The sequence below is a fragment of the Cetorhinus maximus genome, chromosome 12, assembly GCF_964194155.1.
Source record: "Cetorhinus maximus chromosome 12, sCetMax3.hap1.1, whole genome shotgun sequence".
NCBI classification, from domain to species: Eukaryota; Metazoa; Chordata; class Chondrichthyes; order Lamniformes; family Cetorhinidae; genus Cetorhinus; species Cetorhinus maximus.
In genome coordinates this window covers 102,485,106-102,503,588 of record NC_135890.1, presented here as the reverse complement: position 1 = coordinate 102,503,588, position 18,483 = coordinate 102,485,106, and the positions used below count along the sequence as shown (strand labels likewise).

At 44.7% G+C, this 18,483-nt stretch overlaps 1 protein-coding gene and 1 long non-coding RNA gene across 2 annotated transcripts in view; one reads left to right on the top strand and one right to left on the bottom strand.

Moving 5' to 3' along the window:
* scarf2 (scavenger receptor class F, member 2) overlaps window positions 1-10,480 on the bottom strand; it is a 115,709-nt gene extending 105,229 nt beyond the window's left edge. The window contains exons 1-4 of the mRNA XM_078554271.1: window positions 9,832-10,480; window positions 6,872-6,930; window positions 6,672-6,773; window positions 10-526 (exon numbers count right to left, since the gene is read on the bottom strand). Coding sequence (XP_078410397.1) covers window positions 10-526; window positions 6,672-6,773; window positions 6,872-6,930; window positions 9,832-9,965 — 812 coding nt within the window. The 5' untranslated portion in view covers window positions 9,966-10,480. The remainder of the gene's footprint in view (window positions 1-9; window positions 527-6,671; window positions 6,774-6,871; window positions 6,931-9,831) is intronic.
* Window positions 9,543-13,415, top strand: LOC144687775 (uncharacterized). The gene is made up of 2 exons (XR_013578204.1): window positions 9,543-9,608; window positions 12,964-13,415. It is a non-coding gene; the product is annotated as an uncharacterized LOC144687775 (long non-coding RNA).
* Window positions 13,416-18,483: the final 5,068 nt, after the last annotated feature.

The following is an 18,483-nucleotide window of genomic DNA, read 5'->3' as shown; positions in this document are numbered from 1 at the left end:
AAAGCATACCTTTTTTTACATCCGAGGCCAAAATATCCAGCCGGACACGTCTCCCTGCAGTACCTTCCTCTGTATCCAGAATAACACGAGCATGATCCATCGGCAGGGTTACATTTCCCGTGCAAGCACAGGCAGCGTTCACATCTCGGCCCCCAGAATTTCTCCTTACACTGACACCTTCCCATCATCTGGTCACAAGGCGAGGTGTTACAGGAGCACTGATTGTGGCAATTGCGCCCCCACCAGCCCGCCTGGCAGTTGCACTTGCCCGTTTTGGGGTCGCACTGAGAGTTGGGGCTGCAGTAGCAGAGGTTTGAACAGGTGGCACCCCACCGGCGTGGCTCGCATTTACACTTCCCAGTATCCTGGTCACATTTGCCATAGTGGCACAGGCAAAGTTTATTGCAGGTTGGCCCCCAGCGGTTCGGGTTGCAGGTACATTTGCCAGTCGCATCAGCGCAGCGCCCGTTCGGGTGGCACAGGCACATCTCCTTGCAGTCCGGACCCCAGAACCGTTCAGGACATTCTGAAAAGAGAAAAGACCACAGCTTAGGCCGCTTTTAAGGAATGACTTCCCAGTTGTGCTCTGTGTTTCTCTGTGTGTTGTTTTACAAGCAGTTGCAGTTTGACACCCACTATATCAACGCAAGGAAAAATTGAGGGCACACAAAGGCCATTCAGCGAATTGAAGCTCATAGTCTGATACTCTAATTCTCCCATTATGACATCTAACTGTATTTTGAAAGCCTTTTCACTTCATTACCTTGATTTTAAAATTCTTATCCTTGTTTTTAAATCCCTCCATAGCTTCGGCTCTCCCTACTTCTGTAATCTAAAATCCTTCGAGTTGTCTACTTCTCCAATTCTAGCCTCTCGCGCATCCACTAATTTACGATTTTTGGCCATGCTTTCATCAGTCTAACTTTAGAATTCCCTCTCTGCTTCCTCTACCACTCTATACTCCTTTAAGACATCCCTTAAATCTTCCTCTTTAACCAAGGATTTGGTAATTTGTCCAAAAATCACCTTTAATTGCTTCAGTGTCAAATTTTGTTTGACAATGCTCTGTGACGGGCCTTGGGATGTTTCAATACATTAAAGAAACTATTATAAATGTAAGTTGTTGTTAGATGTTAGATTACTCCAAACGTTTATTATGCTTCAGTAAAGAAATACCTACTGTGATGTGATTTAAATTTATTTTTCACTCATTTAAATATATGTTCTCAACCCCTACTGGCTCTACATCTACAGGTAACAATCTGAGCTCACCTTTCCAATGCCAATCAATAGATGATGGAAGAGATCTCTAGACTGAGCTGAACTGGCGCTCCATTGTTCCTCAATAGCAGATCCCACCATACTTGGATTCAAACATGTTGCTCCCCTCTGCATCATTTTCACTATGTGTACATACTTTTTGAAATCTGCCAACTATAGGAACACGAGGAAGAGGAGTAGACCATTCAGTCCATCGAGCCTGCTCCACTACTCAGTTAGATTACGGATATTCGGCACCTCAACTCAATTTACCTACATCTCTTGATCCCCGACCTAATAATAATCAATCAACCTCAGTCTTGAATGCTATAATTATCTTAACATCCACAGGTTTTTGGGGAAGTGAGTTCAAGATTTCTATGACCCTTTGTGTGAAAAAGTGCTTCCTGATTTTTTTCCCAAATAGCCTAGTTCTCATTTTAAGGTTATGTCTGCTTGTGCTTAAGTGTGCTAAGGCTTTATAAATGCACTGGCCAATTGCACTTGGGATATTGTTACAATTTTGACATTATAATAAACACTGTATTGATTGTATCATTTTAAAGCTATGTAGCAAAGTAAGCTGTGAGGAGGACACAAAGAGGTTGCAAAGGGATATAGCCTGGTTTATTGATGGTGCAAGGTTCTGGCAGATGGAGCTTAATGTGGGGAAGTACAAAATGATCCACTTTAGTAGGAAGAATGGAAAAGCAGGACATTTTTTACAAGTTGGAAGGCTATAGCAAATGTTTGTATTCAGAGTGACCTGCGTATCCTTGTACACATAACATAGAAAGTTAACATGCATGTACAGCAAACAATAAGGAAAGCAAATTCTATGTTGGCTTTTGTTGCAACTGGGTTGGAGTATAAGAATAAGAACATTTTGCTCCAAATATATAGAGGTTTGGTGAGACCACACCTGTGGTACTGTGCTGTTTTGTTTTCCTTACCTAAGGAAGGATATATATGCCCTCAGAATGGGTGCAACAATTAGAATGATTCCTCCAATGAGAGGGGTTGTCCTGTGAGGAGAAATTTAGTAGAATGGACCTATATTCTCCTGGGTTTAGAAGAATGAGAGGTGCTCTTAGTCAAATGTATAAAATGTTTAGTGGGCTTGACAAGATCCTAATTGTACAAAGTAGACATGTCCCGTACAAAAATAAGAGTGGTACTGCCAAATCTAGACCCCCCAATGTTGTCTAGAAGAATACAGGGGAAGATCAAACAGAAAAAGAAAGCATACAATAGGCACAAAGAACTAAGCACTGCAGATAGCCTAGACGAGTATAGGAAGTGCAGGGACAAAGTAAAAAAGGAAATCAAAGAGAGGGCATTAAAAAAGATTAGCAAGTAAAATTAAAGATAACCCAAGGATGTTTTACCAATACATTAATGCTGAAAGGTTAGTTAAGGAAAAAGTGGGACCTATCAGAGATGAAGATGGAAACTTGTAGATGCAGAGGCTGTGGGAAGGGTTTTGAATGAATATTTTGTCTCCATGTTTACGAAGGAAAGGGAGGATGTAGATATAGTAGTCCAGAAGGAACACTGCAAGATATTGGACAGGATAGTCATAAAGAGAGAAGAAGTGCTCGAAGGGTTGAAATCCTTGAAAGTCGATAAGTCACCAGGGCCAGATGGATTGTTTCCGAGGCTGCTGAAGGAAGTCAGGGAGGAGATAGCAGATGCTCTGAGGATGATTTTCCAATCTTCACTAGATACAGGGGAGGTACCGGAGGACTGGAGAAATGCAAACGTAGTTCCATTGTTTAAAAAGGGATCAAAGGAAATGCCAAACAATTATAGGTCAGTTAGTCTTACATCGGTAGTGAGCAAATTAGTAGAATCAGTCCTGAGAGATAGGATTAACTGTCATGTGGAAAGGCATGGACTAGTCAGGGATGGTCAGCATGGATTTGTTAAAGGAAGGTCTTGCCTCACAAATTTGATTGAATTCTTTGAGGAAGTGACAAGAAGGGTTGATGAAGATAGTGCAGTGGATGTTGTGTACATGGATTTTAGCAAGGCATTTGACAAGGTCCAACATAGCAGATTGGTCAGGAAAGTAAAAGCCCATGGGATTCAGGGTAATGTGGCAAACTGGATAAAAGGTTGGCTTTGTAACAGAGAACAAAGGGTAATGGCTGATGGATGCCCTTGCGAATGGAAAGTTGTCTCAAGTGGTGTTCCGCAGGGCTCGGTGTTGGGACCCTTGCTGTTTGTGTTATATATTAACGATTTGGACGTGAACGTGGGGGGCACGATTGGGAAATTTGCAGATGACACAAACAATGGCCGAGTAGTGGATAGTGTAGAGGATAGCTATAATCTCCAAAACGATATAGATGGGTTGGTGGAGTGGGCGGTAAAGTGGCAGATGGATTTTAACATAGAGAAGTGTGAGGTCATACATTTAGGGAGGTCAAACAGTTACAGGGATTAGACAATAAATGGGGATATACTAAGAGGGGTAAATGAAGTGAGAGATCTTGGCGTACAAGTACACAGGTCCCTGAAGGCAGCAGTTCAAGTAGACAAGGTTGTAAAGAAGGCATATGGAATGCTCTCCTTCATTGGCAGAGGTATAGAATATAAAAGTAAGGATATAATGTTGGAATTGTATAAATCACTGGTGAGGCCACAACTGGAGTATTGTGTGCAATTCTGGTCACCACATTACAGGAAGGATGTAATAGCTCTGGAGAGAGTGCAGAGGAGGTTTACAAGAATGTTGCCAGGGTTAGAAAAGTGTAGCTATGAGGAGGGATTGGATAGGTTGGAATTATTCTCCTTAGAACAAAGAAGGCTGAGAGGTGACTTGATTGAGGTGTACAAAATTATGAGGGGAATAGATAGAGTGGACAGGATAAAATTGTTTCCTTTGGTGGAGAATTCTAGAACCAGGGGACATAGATTCAAGATAAATGGCAGAAGGTGTAGGGGGGACATGAGGAAGAACTTTTTTTACGTAGAGGGTAGTGGGTGTCTGGAATTCGCTGCCCAAGTTGGTGGTAGAGGCAGAAACTCTAAACTCTTTTAAAAAGTACTTGGGTCTGCACCTTAAGTGCTGTAAACTGCAGGGCTATGGGCCGGGTGCAGGAAGGTGGGGTTAGAAAGGGCACCCCCGTGTCCTCGGGTTGGCATGGACAAGATGGGCCGAATGGCCTCCTTCTGTGCTGTAACTTTTCTATGGTTCTAAGGGTAGATGTTGAAGGCTGTTTCCTCTGGCTGGACAGTCTAGAACTAGGGATCATAGTCTCAGGCTAAAGTGGTGGGCCATTTACAACTGAGACGAGGGCAAAATTCTTCACTCACAGTCGTGAGTCTTTATGAACTCTCTACCTCAGAAAGCTGTGGAGGCTCAGCCATATGAAGATAAGGCAAGAAAGGGAGTTGATGTAGAATTTCAGCTACCACCTTAATTAATGGCGGAGCAGGGTTGAGGGGCTCTATGGCCTAGTCCTGCTTCTAGTTCTATTCTTTTGTTTCTTATTGTTCTCTCAATTTCCATGTCCAGATTATTTATGTATATAATAAATAACAGCCCCAAACACAGACTGTAGAGAATCACACATCCCATCTTTCCAACCTAAGAAACTATCATTAACTATTCTGACAACGCGTCCCAAAATACTATTGCTTTTATAACTACATTTCCACATTGTCTCCATATTGTAAGTGCTGAACCTACTATGACTCCCAGGTCGCTTTGCACTTCTCCTGCTCAACTTTTTTAAAAATGTGTTACTTTCCATTCTTCCTCTACCTAGGCCTTTCATTGGACAATTACTTTTTTTTTCTCTTCCAGTGTGCGATATCTTACGTTTATTGTTGTTAACTATAATTTGCAATTTATCTAACCAATCCCATAATAGACATAAATCCTCCTGAAAGCTACTGGCTGTATCCTCCATCCCAACTGTATTTCTTGTTTTACTGCTGTCTGCTGTGTGAAAATAACAGTAAATTGCTAGCAGCAGTCTTCATTTATTCAGCAGGCAAGGATCACCCACTGTGTAACAATACAAAATTACTGTTTATTCAGTGGGGCAAGGGTAATTTGCTGTGTAACTGTACAAAATTACAGGTAAGTTTACAGATTCCTCGGCAATCAAAACTGGTGCCCCTCCCACAAGACATTCAAGAGCACGGTGACTCTAGTATAGAAGCTGGACTTGACGCAATGTAAATGGAGTGTAGTTAAACTCTTTTTCAGGGTGAATTTAACCTCATGGATCGCCAAATTGGCACTGGTATAAAGCTAAATGCACACACAGCTAAGAGAAGCTGGATGACTGAGAAGAGTGGGTTAGCTTTGGATGAGATGATACCAGCTCAAAACACATTGGGTACAAATGGAAACTGCAAGGTTAATACAAATGAAGTACAAATATATTTTCTAAGAAAACATGATAGAATATTACATTGCTGTCAGATCAGCATTCTGGTACTTTGAGCTCTACTGGGTTGTTATACTGCACTGCGCTGTCTGATAGCTCAGCTTGTGGTAGTGACGAACATATTGGAGCTGAACCACGCCTGTCTGGGAAATAGCAAGATCCCCTTTGAGCACACAGGATATGCTCCTGACTTCAGCCATGCTGCTCCTAGTGGAGGCTTACTGCCTCTCCACAAACAGGGTGCAATTCCAAGTGCCTCTGTGGGTTGGGTGGAGATCAAAATCAGAGGTGACTGGAAACTGATCATTCACCTCACCTTCTGAATACAGTACATTAAAGTACAGAATGGGGATTTTAAAAAAATTCTCTGCATTCCAGTAAATGGATTTTAATAATCCATGTTGTCATTAATATTTCAGAGCACAACCCACAAATTCCAAATTGACATGCTTATATTGTTAAAACAGCCATTTAGATAATTAAATTTTAAAAGAGGCAAGTTACATAATGGGAATTGCACCTCGATCACATCAGTCAAAAGGAGCAGAAAACCCATATTATGGATCCCTGAGCTACACACAAAACTATTTTGGTTTTTTGTTGATTCAGAAAGGTAAGGATGTTGTACAAAATTACAGTTGATTCATCAGGTTTAGGGTCTCTGTGTGAGTGCACAAGCTTACAATGTATTCAGCATGGTAAGGATCACTCACTATGTAAGTGTAGGGAGTATTTATTTATTCAAAAGTTTAAGGATCACTCACACTGTAACTGTACAAAATTACAGTTTGGCCAACAGGGTAGGAGGTCACTCAGTGTGCAGTTGGATGGAATGGTTGCTTATTCAGCAGGGACCTCATTTCTCAGTTGGCGACTGGTTAGTAGTACTAGTTCAACTGGTTTTACCATAAGCATCACCTACTGCGTTATTGGACAAGATTCAGCAGGGTAAGTAAGTGTAACTCTAGGAAGTTACTATTTTATTCACAGTAAGATTTTACTCACTAGTCTCACAGTTGGCTCCAAAGTATCCATGCCTACAACGGCATTCGTTGGGTCTGACACAGATTTCATTTGGTTTGCAGGTGAAGTTTCCCTGACAGAGAGCTGGAGAGAGAGAGACACACACACAGCGAGAGATCAGGCTGGCATAGGTCACATGAAATTATTAATACTCAGAGTCAAGGGTGACTACGATTACTGACCTACTGGACATTCATTGCCTTGCTGTTTCCACCCAGGACAACACTCAACTTCAGTGGAGCTTTTGGGGAAAAGTGAAAGAAAAAGTCTGGTTATTATTGTATCTATATATAATATGTGTTTGTGTAAGAACTAATCTCTTTTTCTATTAAATCCATTAGTGTCCCGACTCAACAAAGCTAACAATTCTTTCATTGCGAATAAAACAAGAGCAGCTTTAAAACTCCTCTCCCAAATTGCTTTATCGGTTCTTTACCAGTTTACAGACCACACCCCAGTCCCAGTGGTTTCCAGCTATTGCAATAATAATTGTTTTCTGTCTGAGATAACATTTTGAGATTCAGGCTTGGGGGGGTGGAGATTCAGACTTGGAGGGGAGGGGGTGGAGATTCAGACTGGAGTGAAGGGGGTGCAGATTCAGACTGGGGGGGTCTTGCAGATTCAGACTGGAGTGGGGGGGTGTTGAGATTCAGACTGACGTGGGGGGGATGGAGATTCAGACTGGAGTGGGGGGGTGTTGAGATTCAGACTGACATGGGGGGGTGGTTGAGATTCAGACTGGAGTGGGGGGAGCTGGAGATTCAGACTGGAGTGGGGGGTTGCAGATTCAGACGGGGGGGGGGTGGAGATTCAGACTGGAGTGGGGGGGGGTGGAGATTCAAACCGGAGTGGAGGGGGGTGGAGATTCAGACTGGAGTGGGGGGGTGGAGATTCAAACCGGAGTGGAGGGGGGTGGAGATTCAGACTGGAGTGGGGGGGTGGAGATTCAGACTGGAGTGGGGTGGGGTTGGAGATTCAGACTGGAGTGGGGGGGGGTGGAGATTTAGACTGGAGTGGGGGGGGGTTGGAGATTCAGACTGGAGTGGGGGGGTGCAGATTCAGAAGGGGGGGTGGAGACTCAGACTGGAGTGGGGGTGTTGGAGATTCAGACTGGAGTGGGGGTGTTGGAGATTCAGACTGGAGTGGGGGGGTGTTGGAGATTCAGACTGGAGTGGGGGGGTGTTGGAGATTCAGACTGGAGTGGGGGGGTGTTGGAGATTCAGACTGGAGTGGGGGGGCGGGGGATGGAGATTCTGACTGGAGGGGGCGGAGGAATGGAGATTTAGACTGGAGTGGGGGGGTGCAGATTCAGAAGGGGGGGTGGAGACTCAGACTGGAGTGGGGGGGGGGTGGAGATTCAGACTGGAGTGGGGGGGGGGTTGGAGATTCAGACTGGAGTGGGGGGGGTTGGAGATTCAGACTGGAGTGGGGGGGGTTGGAGATTCAGACTGGAGTGGGGGGGGGTGGAGATTCAGACTGGAGTGGGGGGGGGGTTGGAGATTCAGACTGGAGTGGGGGGGGGTGGAGATTCAGACTGGAGTGGGGGGGGTTGGAGATTTAGACTGGAGTGGGGGGGGGTGGAGATTCAGACTGGAGTGGGGGGGGTGGAGATTTAGACTGGAGTGGGGGGGGGTGGAGATTCAGACTGGAGTGGGGGGGGGTGGAGATTTAGACTGGAGTGGGGGGGTGGAGATTCAGACTGGAGTGGGGGGGGGTGGAGATTTAGACTGGAGTGGGGGGGTGGAGATTCAGACTGGAGTGGGGGGGGGTGGAGATTTAGACTGGAGTGGGGGGGTGGAGATTCAGACTGGAGTGGGGGGGGGTGGAGATTTAGACTGGAGTGGGGGGGGGTGGAGATTTAGACTGGAGGGGGGGGGTGGAGATTTAGACTGGAGTGGGGAGGTGGGGGGTGGGGTGGAGATTTAGACTGGAGTGGGGGGGAGTGGGGGTTGCAGATTCAGACTGGAGTGAAGGGGGTGCAGATTCAGACTGGGGGGGTCTTGCAGATTCAGACTGGAGTGGGGGGGTGTTGAGATTCAGACTGACGTGGGGGGGATGGAGATTCAGACTGGAGTGGGGGGGTGTTGAGATTCAGACTGACATGGGGGGGGTGGTTGAGATTCAGACTGGAGTGGGGGGAGCTGGAGATTCAGACTGGAGTGGGGGGTTGCAGATTCAGACGGGGGGGGGGTGGAGATTCAGACTGGAGTGGGGGGGTGGAGATTCAAACCGGAGTGGAGGGGGGTGGAGATTCAGACTGGAGGTGGGGGCTGGAGATTTAGACTGGAGTGGGGGGGGGGTTGGAGATTCAGACTGGAGTGGGGGGGGTTGGAGATTCAGACTGGAGTGGGGGGGGTTGGAGATTCAGACTGGAGTGGGGGGGGTTGGAGATTCAGAAGGGGGGGTGGAGACTCAGACTGGAGTGGGGGGGTGTTGGAGATTCAGACTGGAGTGGGGGGGTGGAGATTCAGACTGGAGTGGGGGTGTTGGAGATTTAGACTGGAGTGGGGGGGGGTGGAGATTTAGACTGGAGTGGGGGGGATGGAGATTTAGACTGGAGTGGGGGGGGTGGAGATTTAGACTGGAGTGGGGGGGGTGGAGATTTAGACTGGAGTGGGGAGGTGGGGGGGGGTGGAGATTTAGACTGGAGTGGGGGGGAGTGGGGGTTGCAGATTCAGACTGGAGGGGTGGGGGGGGGGGGGGTGGAGATTTAGACTGAAAGGGGGTGGTTGGAACTTCAGAACCGGGGACAGACGCGGCTCCGGATCCCATTCCCCGCTCTGACTCTCCGATCACGTTAACTGGTTCTTGACGCCTCGGCTGGCGAAGGAAAACATTCAAACACAGAACAAATATTCGGGGGAGATAGAAACGATTTGAAACGTCATCTCCAGATGTGGGTTTAGAAGGTGTAAGAAGGTAAAAGGTTTCGCGTGAGTCCTGATCTGGGGCGCCAGACAAACTTTAACAAATTGCTCATTTCAAGGGGGACGTGGTTAACAGGTTGCATCTCCCCAGGTCACACTCTCAGCTGCAGATGTCTCTGTGCATCCGCAGCGGGCGCATTGGGGTACTGGGGGACTGGGGTGGTCTCAGGATTCCCTCCCTCCCCCCCCAAAATTCCCGATTCCCGACTTCTTACCCCTGTGTCCTGCACACATTCCTGCCGCTAGGACTCAGCTGCTGGCCTCGGCTCAGAGCCGCCACAGCTACCAGAGCAGCCCAGAAGCAGCAGCCGAAACTGGGATCCATTGTGCAGGCAGCCCGGCTTAGCATCCTTCAGAGAAAGTCAGCCTTCAGCCCATCCATCAGTCCAGCCAGACCGCCCCGACTTCAGCCCCTTGTCATCCCAGCAGAGTGGACCGAACTGCAAGAGGTTCAGGCTGGGAGCATCCTTCCCAGGGAAAGATGTCAGAAATCCACCAAGTGAAGGAATTATCTGCCTTTCAAAACGCCATCCCATCCGCTCCGATCTATTTCCACTTCTCCATATTCTTGGGGAGAAAAAAATGCTCTTTTGAAAAAAAAACAACTTTTCCAACTGCAAATCCCGTTATGGCTGTGATTTACTTTCCTCCTTGTTTGAATTATTCTACTGCCCCCAGTTCCCCGGAGCTGCCAGTGACCCTGCTCCGAGGTCGCTCCTTCATTCTCTCGCAGTAAATTATTTTCACACACTCCCAGAGTTGGAAGAAGTTGTGCACTTTCTCCCCCCACCCCCCACCCCCCCCCCCAAACCCCCCACCACCACCACCACCACACACACCCACCACACACCCACCCGGCTGTGTGCTGGACGGAGAACTTGGCACCGAAACAAGCAGCCAGCCAGTCAGTCAGGAGAGAGAGAGGGAGGGAGGGAGGAAGGGAGGGAGGGAGGCAGCTGTCTGCCATTGGGAGTTCCAGCAGGAGGAGCCCAAGGAAGGAAAAGACCCTCCCCTCCCTGGATTCGTTACCTTATTTCTTGCTCAGGGTTTGAGAGCTTTAAAAAAAGAGGTTGTGTGTCATTAGTGGGGATCGTGTGCTAAACAAAACAGGCACCACGATCCGTCCAAGTATTGTAGGTTTTTTTGTTTGCTTTCCTAACTCTCATTGAGGTGAGCTCCCCGCTTCCTGAAGGCAGGACAGTTCCCAGTCCTGTTTAGGGATTGCTCTCCATCGTAGCCCAGACCTGCAAAATGCAGGACAATAACAGAATTACCTGGAAAAACTCAGCAGGTCTGGCGACCTGGTTTTTCCAGGTAATTCTGTTTTTGTTTTGGATTTCCAGCATCCGCAGTAGTTTTTTTTTTGTTTTTATCTCTGTAAAATGCAGGCTCCGAAACCGTTACAGCTTCCAGTCCAAGGCGACACATCAACGCCGGGCAACAAGACTAGGAAATGCTGGAGATCCGTCTGAGAGAGAAAACGGTGTAAATTCTCGGGCGGGGGGACGAGCGTTCATGTCAGTTCTGACAAATGGTTAATATAATTCCCACCCCCTTTAAAAACTAGTTACCCTGGTGTCTCTTATTTCAGCTGCCGGTGCATCTGGGATGGTCACCACCTGCATATCTTTTTTTAAAAATTTCAGATTTACAGATTGTGTTGATGTCAGAAATGGGGTGGATGTTGTCTTCGATGGCGTAAAACGGCCTTTTCACATCTCTCCCGGTTTTATTCTCAGAGGTAGAAAAAGGGGCTGCCGAGTCGCCAACACTCAATTGGCACTTTTCCACCAAGTCAAGATCTACACCTAACACTGTACACTGTACACAACAGGGCCAAGTGTCCCGGCACTGAGTGTACAACGGACCATCAATGATGCAACTGACTTGAAGAAAGCAAACTATCTTAGCCCCGGCTGTGTTTGCCAGCACTGCCCAATGACGGAGATATGAATATGAGTGTGGTGTGCTCACCGTATGTATGTAAATTATTCACTGTCCAGTGATGGAAAGGTGTATTGACAATGGCCAGTGATGAGTGTATTTATTATTTTCGCCCAGTTATGAGAGTGTGAAAAGCATTATTCGGTCTGTTATTGATCTGCTCAATCACGCACTTACCCCCAGCTCTGATACCCTTGTCTCCAGCAAAGCCCTAACTCTCTCCGGCCCTGGTCATTCACAGGAATATAGGAACAACGACAGGCCATTTAGCACCTTGAGCCTGTTCCGCGATTCAGTGAGATTGCGACTGATCTGTGACCCAATATCAAAGACCTGCCTTTGCCACATATCCCTTAATATCATTAGTAAACAAAAATCTATCAATCTCAGATTTAAAATTAACAATTGGTTAAGGACCAATTGCAGTTTCCACGAAAGAATTCCAAACTTCTACCATCCTTTTCTGCAGAAGTGTTTCCTAATTTCATCCCTAAAGGGTCTGGCTCTAATTTTTTGGCTATATTCGCTAGTCCTGGACTCCCAAGCAGTGGAAAGAGTTTCCCTATATCTCCCCTATCTGTTCCCATCATGTCTTGAAAATTTTAATTAAATCACCTCATAACCTTATAAATTCTAGGGAATATAATCCTAGTTTGTGTAATCTCTCTTAACCCTTGGAGTCCAGGTATCATTCTGGTACTCCCTCCAAGGCCAATATATCCTTCCTAAGATGTAAGGCCAGAACTGCACATTCCATGTGTGATCTAACCAGGGCTTTTGTCACAATGATATGACTTGTGCATGAGTGGTAGTAATCTCTTTAATTTCATCAGCTGATCAAACATATATTAAACTGTTTAAAAATTATTTTCTAAAAGCAAGAAAATACATTGACATAAGGTGGCTGCCATAAGTCACCTGGCACCTGGTATTGTAAATTGACTAGTTTCTGGAAAGTTCCAATGTGAATTATGATTCAGACATGCCATGACATCCTTCTATGAAATTTCACACCCTGCTGATGTCAAGAGCTATTTCAAAAGGATTTACTGGAAACTGTGCGAACCTCACATTTGCATTTCTATAAGGCTACCTCTCAAGTAAAGACAGAAAGTCTACCAGGATGGCAGCTAAGTGGAATTGTGTTTTTCCTTTCTCATTAAGATGGTTAATGAATCATTCAGAGGCTAATGGCTGGGACAGTATAAGCCATGGGACAATGATCACAGTCGGTTCAGACGTCAACTGGGCAAATACCTACTAGGATCATTGTAGGGATAAAGGTCATGTGACTTGAATAACCATATTAAAATCTCTTTTGAATGCAAGCTGCTAAAATTGTAGTCTGGAAAAGCTGCCAATGAAGCAGTAATGAGCTCCCTTCCCTTCTCTCCCAAATTAAGGCCCCATCTCTATTCCAGTTCAAAATCCAGCACAGAGATTGAGAATTATTCATTGAAAGGAACCTCAGGTGCAAAAATCATCGACTTCTGGAAAACACAGATTACGTTTTTTAAGAAGAAATTGTCTCCTGCAATTGCAACTTTATATGGGCTTCAACTCCTGAAATCTCAAGATCACCATGGAAAAAAATCTGCGGCAGCCACAGATACCAGAAAAGGACTCATAAACAGTGAACTCTAATTTTTTTTTTTTACCTTTTAGCCTTGAACTTTAATTTGCCTAAGAAAGTAAATACCTACAGTGCAACTTGTAAATTCCGCATGCTTGTGTATGTGTTTGTGGGTTGCGAAGATCGAGACATGAGTTTACCTTTTTAAATATTTTTTTATATCTTTACCTGGGTGGGTTTTTATCTCAACAAAAACAAACCTGTTTTTTGTTTTACACTCAAGAGAGCCTGCCAGACTAATTTCTTTGCAATCAGCAGGTAAATGGTTAAGCACAGGCAGTGAGTAAATACCCTCATCCTCCTAAGTTCACAAAAAAGGCCTGTTATGGTCAGGTTTGGAGTGGTAGACGAGGGGAGTCATTTTTATCCCTCCCAACATGGTTGTAATAGATTGTATGGCTGTAACTTAACTTCTACCCCCTTGTATTCTATTCTGCTAGTTAAACATATCAGCAATTCATTAGCCTTTTTTGATTATTTTCTGTACTTCTGTACTTGTTCATGCAATTTTAATGATCTATGTACCTGAACCCCCAGGGTCTCTTTGAACCTCCACTGTTTCTTGCTTTTCACAATTTCAAAAGTATTCTGTTCTATCCTTTTTAAATCTAAAATGGATAACCTCACATCTGCCCAGATTGAAATCCATTTGTCACAGTTTTGCACATTCCATAATCTATCAATATCTCTTTGAAATTTTATGCTCCATCTGCACTGCTTACTATGCTACTTGCCTTTGTATCATCAGCAAACTAGGATATGTAGCTTTCTATCTCATAATTTAAGTTGTGAATAAATATGGGGAAAAGTTGAAGCCTCAGCACAGATCCTTGCGGCACAACACTTGTTGCATCCTGTCAATTAGAGTATCTGCTCATTATCCCTACCCTCTGTCCTCCAGCCACACAGTCAATTTCCTAACCAGGTCAGTAACTTGACTCCAATTTCACGAGCTGCAACTTTAGCTAACAGTCGCTTATGGCGGACTTCATCAAATGTCTTCTAGAAATTCATATAAATAACATCCATAAACATTCCCCTGTTCACCACTTTAGTCATCTGTTCAAAAAATTCCCCCTGCTACAGCCGCCATCTTCTCTCCCTTAAGCCCAAGAGATAAGGACTTCAACATATGTTTTGCATATTTGGTTATGCATCAGATCTGCCTTGACCACATTCAGCTGAATCAGGCCCTGATCTCTGTCAAAACCATTCACTACTCCAGGGTCATCCTGGAATACAAAAATAACTTGGCTTCTTTTCTCCACTACCAGCGAGCTCCTTAAATCCCTCACCCTCGTTCCTTCCACTCTCGTCTCCAACAGCAAATGCAAGGAGCTCTGGAATTCCCTTCCTAAACCTTTCTGCCTCTCCATCTCTCTCTATCCTCCTTCAGCCCTCCTTAAAACCTATTTCTTATTCCAAGTTTTAAGTCACCCATCTTAATATCTCTCCTTGGCTTAGTATAATTTTTTTGTTTGATTACCCTTCCGTGAAATGCCTTGAATTGGTATGCGATTATGAACTTTCCATGTCAGGTGTTGAAATACCTATATTCTTACCATCCCTGCATCTGCCTGCATAAGTCCTGACAGTTTATACATATATATATTTTCCATATATATTTTGCATGGCTTCATGTTGATGCATAAATCCCATTCGCTGTTGTGCCTCACACTGCTGGAGGGCATAATGTTTTAAGTAACTCTTTGCTGCAACATCTTTTCTCTTGGATTCAGGGTTGAGATGGAGTTTCTTTGGGGTTTGCTTTTACCCTAAGAATGCTACCATAGACTAGTATTTGTAAAACCCATTCTCGTTTATTTACAGATCTATGTACATCTCAGTACTCTACACAAGGTTGCACTTCTGCTTTCCACCAAAACTCGAGTCTCTTAGCCATTTGACATTGCATCATAGTTACATCAGTAGTTACATCAGTAGCAGATGCTCCTGATGTTAACCCTTTACTCTACATCTCCCCCCAAGTCTTTATCCCAACTATAAATATCCTCAGACATCTCCCCCCAAAGTCTAAGATTTCACAGGGTTAGCCTCTGACCAATAACCCTGATCTGGTCCTGATTTCATTACGAGGTTGAGGATGAGCTGCATTCTCTTGTCGTTGGATAGGAGCGTCTTCCATCTGGGTGGCTGTTGAGTTTTGACTTGTTTCTGATTCCTTGCCTCCGTCCAGATCTAAACAGTATATCCAGGGTTCCATTGGTTTCCTTCCCAATTATATCAAGGTACTTTGGTTCCTTCTGATATTTCCCTGGTCTGTCTCAATTCTATAAGAAATCAGTTGCAGAACTCTTTCTATTATGATGCCTTCTTTCTGTTGATTCACACTCTCTCCCCAACTCTCTGTATGGGACCCCTTTAGATTTACAAAGGCCCCCAGCTCTCCAACAGGTGCCTTAACTGATGGGCACATGTGTGCAGTCAATGGCTCCTTGAGTCATTGGAAAGGCAGCAATAGCAATGAATCTCTGAACTGCTCTGCCTGGCTGTCCTTGTCTGTCCTGTAATGTATAAATGTGTTGACTCTTCTGTACAAGGCATCTGTCACAATCTTCATGCAGTTGTTAACTGTAGATTGTGACACTCTGCAAAGATCTCCCACAGACCGTGGAATGAACTTGAGGCATAAAAATTAAGAGCAACTGTTACCTTTAGTGCCACTGACATTGGGTGCCTGCCTACACTGTTGGAAGCTATCTCAAGGCCTATCGTGTGACATATTGAGGTCACTGTCTCCCTTGAGAGGTGGAGGCACTGGATCTCGGCCATCTCACGGTAGCTGGATCTCAGCCTGTATACCCTTCCAGCAGGGTATTGGCACCTTCTCCTGCCCCTTCTCCCTTGCAACGCTTGTTGGCCTTCAACCCCTACAGATTGTACCTCTCAGTTTTGAGGGCAGACTCTATTAAGGTGTCTGAAAGCTGGCCCCCTCCTCCTCATCTGATCAAGTCCCTCCAACAGAATAAACAATGCACATCTCAAACTTTCTGCTAGGCAGAGGTTTGACCTTAATTATGATGAGGTCTGTCTGCAAAAACCCTCTGAAACAATTTAAGCCTCCTAAACTAATGTCAATGAACAGTATGTTTCACTAAATAATTAGTAATGCACAGGCTCACAACTCAGTTTTGAACTCCTACCTCCTCATCTTCTATTCCTTCTGGCTCCTATATCCTGCTCTCAATCCGGAAAGTTGAAAATTGTGATTCCTGCCTGCCCATTTCACTCTTGTGCCAAGCATGAAAATGAATGTTCCTCTTAAAATTGGAGTCAATTGGCCCTTTAATTGCCTTATTAGGCCCTTTAATTGTCTGCAGGTGGGCTTCCAATGTTCGCCCACACCTGGCATGTGGTGCAATGACATCGGGAACCCTTTCCAATGTCATTGCATGCTATTTAACACTGCAGTAGGACTGCCAGGTACATGCATGGGCCGTGTAAAATTTTGGCCCATATTCCTGTGCAAAGTTGTAGAGCAGCTCGTTAACAAACTGAGGTCCATTGTCTGACACCAGGATATCATGTGTTGCGAAGATTCTTTTTAGCGATTGTAGTAATTATGGTTTTACTTCGTGTGTAATGTACCCTTAAGGATGATGCTTGTTAGGGAAGATCACATGATCTGTAGTAACAAATAGGAGAGTTGCGTGGGCTACCTCGGCAGTGAGTGTAGAGATAGAGTTGAAGTTGAAAGCCAATGTGTAGTTGCTGCTGAGTATATTATAAATAAACTTAATGCTTCCACCCATGAAGGGTCTGCAGATAACTCTATCATCAATAGAGCAACCCTTACAACATGCTGACGATGAGGATAAAACAGGACTGAACAGAAGAAATCAAGTTAGATCGGCACTGTACCTCACCCAGTGATTGAAAGTAGCAAGCTCCATGAGAATTGAAGTAGTTATCCCAACTCAAAATGCCAAACCTATGGGTTGATTCGAAGTTTGATGGCATCCAGTGCACCAGATTTGAAAAATTTTGATGAATTGGTGAATCTCGTGAAGGGTCATTTTCAACCAAAGCCCTCAGTCATGATACAGAGGTTCAGATTTAATTTGTGAAATAGAGCCCTTGGTAAGACAATTGCATGCTACATGGCAAATTTGAAGCAGCTAACGGAACAGTGAGAGTTTGGCACAACTCTAAACAACATGCTCAGAGATCATTTAGTTTGTGGCGTCAATGAGGACACTATTCAGAAAAGATTATTGTCCGAAGTGAATTTAGATTTGAAGAAGGCGCTAGAGATAGCACTGGCCATGGAAAGCACAGTAAGAGATTCAGAAGCAATATAGGGGGCACAAAATGGTGCCGTTCTCCACATCAGGTGGGAAACCCTAGCTGAAAAATGTGCAAAAATGCAATACTCGGCCGAGAAGCGGGAAACAGCCCCCACTAGCCAAAGAATAAAGAAAAATAACTCGCAGCGACATCGAAGAATAATTTTAATAGAAGTGGAAACAAGCAGTCTTTTAGCGATTGGCAGTTTTAAAAAATCGAATGCTACTATTGTCACAGAAATGGACATACAATGAGGCAGTGCAAGGAAAGATTCAAGCAGGCTTGTAAACAAAAGAAGAAGCCTAATTAAATCTACAGTGTAGAAGAGCCTGAAACAACAAATTTGGATATTTACTCATTGTTTAATCTGGAAGTTGGAAAGACAGAACCAATGTTTGTCACAGTGAAAGTAAATGGTAAACCTGTTAGAATGGAAATGGACACAGGAGCTTCTGCTACAGTAACTGGGGAACTACCTTCAGATATTTGAATAATGGTGAACATCAATTAAGTTTAGAAGGAACAGCTGCCAAGCTCAAAACATATATGGGTGAAGGCATTCGAGTAAAAGCCATAAGCAGAATAACTGTCCATTATGGGAGCCAATCAGCAAAGCTATCAGTTTTAGTATTGAGAGGCAGAGGGCAAAATTGGCTACGCAAAATCAACCTTGATTGGTCGCTGAGATTCCAAAAGGAAGCTGGAAGTGTTCCTGTTTTGAAAAAGGACTGTATAAGGACTCAACAACCTGAAGAAATGCAGGCTGTCTTAAACCAAAACCTAGATGAACAGCAGAAGAAACTCGAACAGACCCTGCTTGATGACAGAGTTCGAGATGAGGTGAGCAACCTTCACAGGGAAAAGGAAAGCCTGTTGAGAGACCTTCACACATTACAAGATCCCTTCATGTCAAAGTTTGTACCTCTGGAAAAGTATGAAGAGAAACAAGAAGAATTCAGCACTTCTCTGAACAAACTGAAGA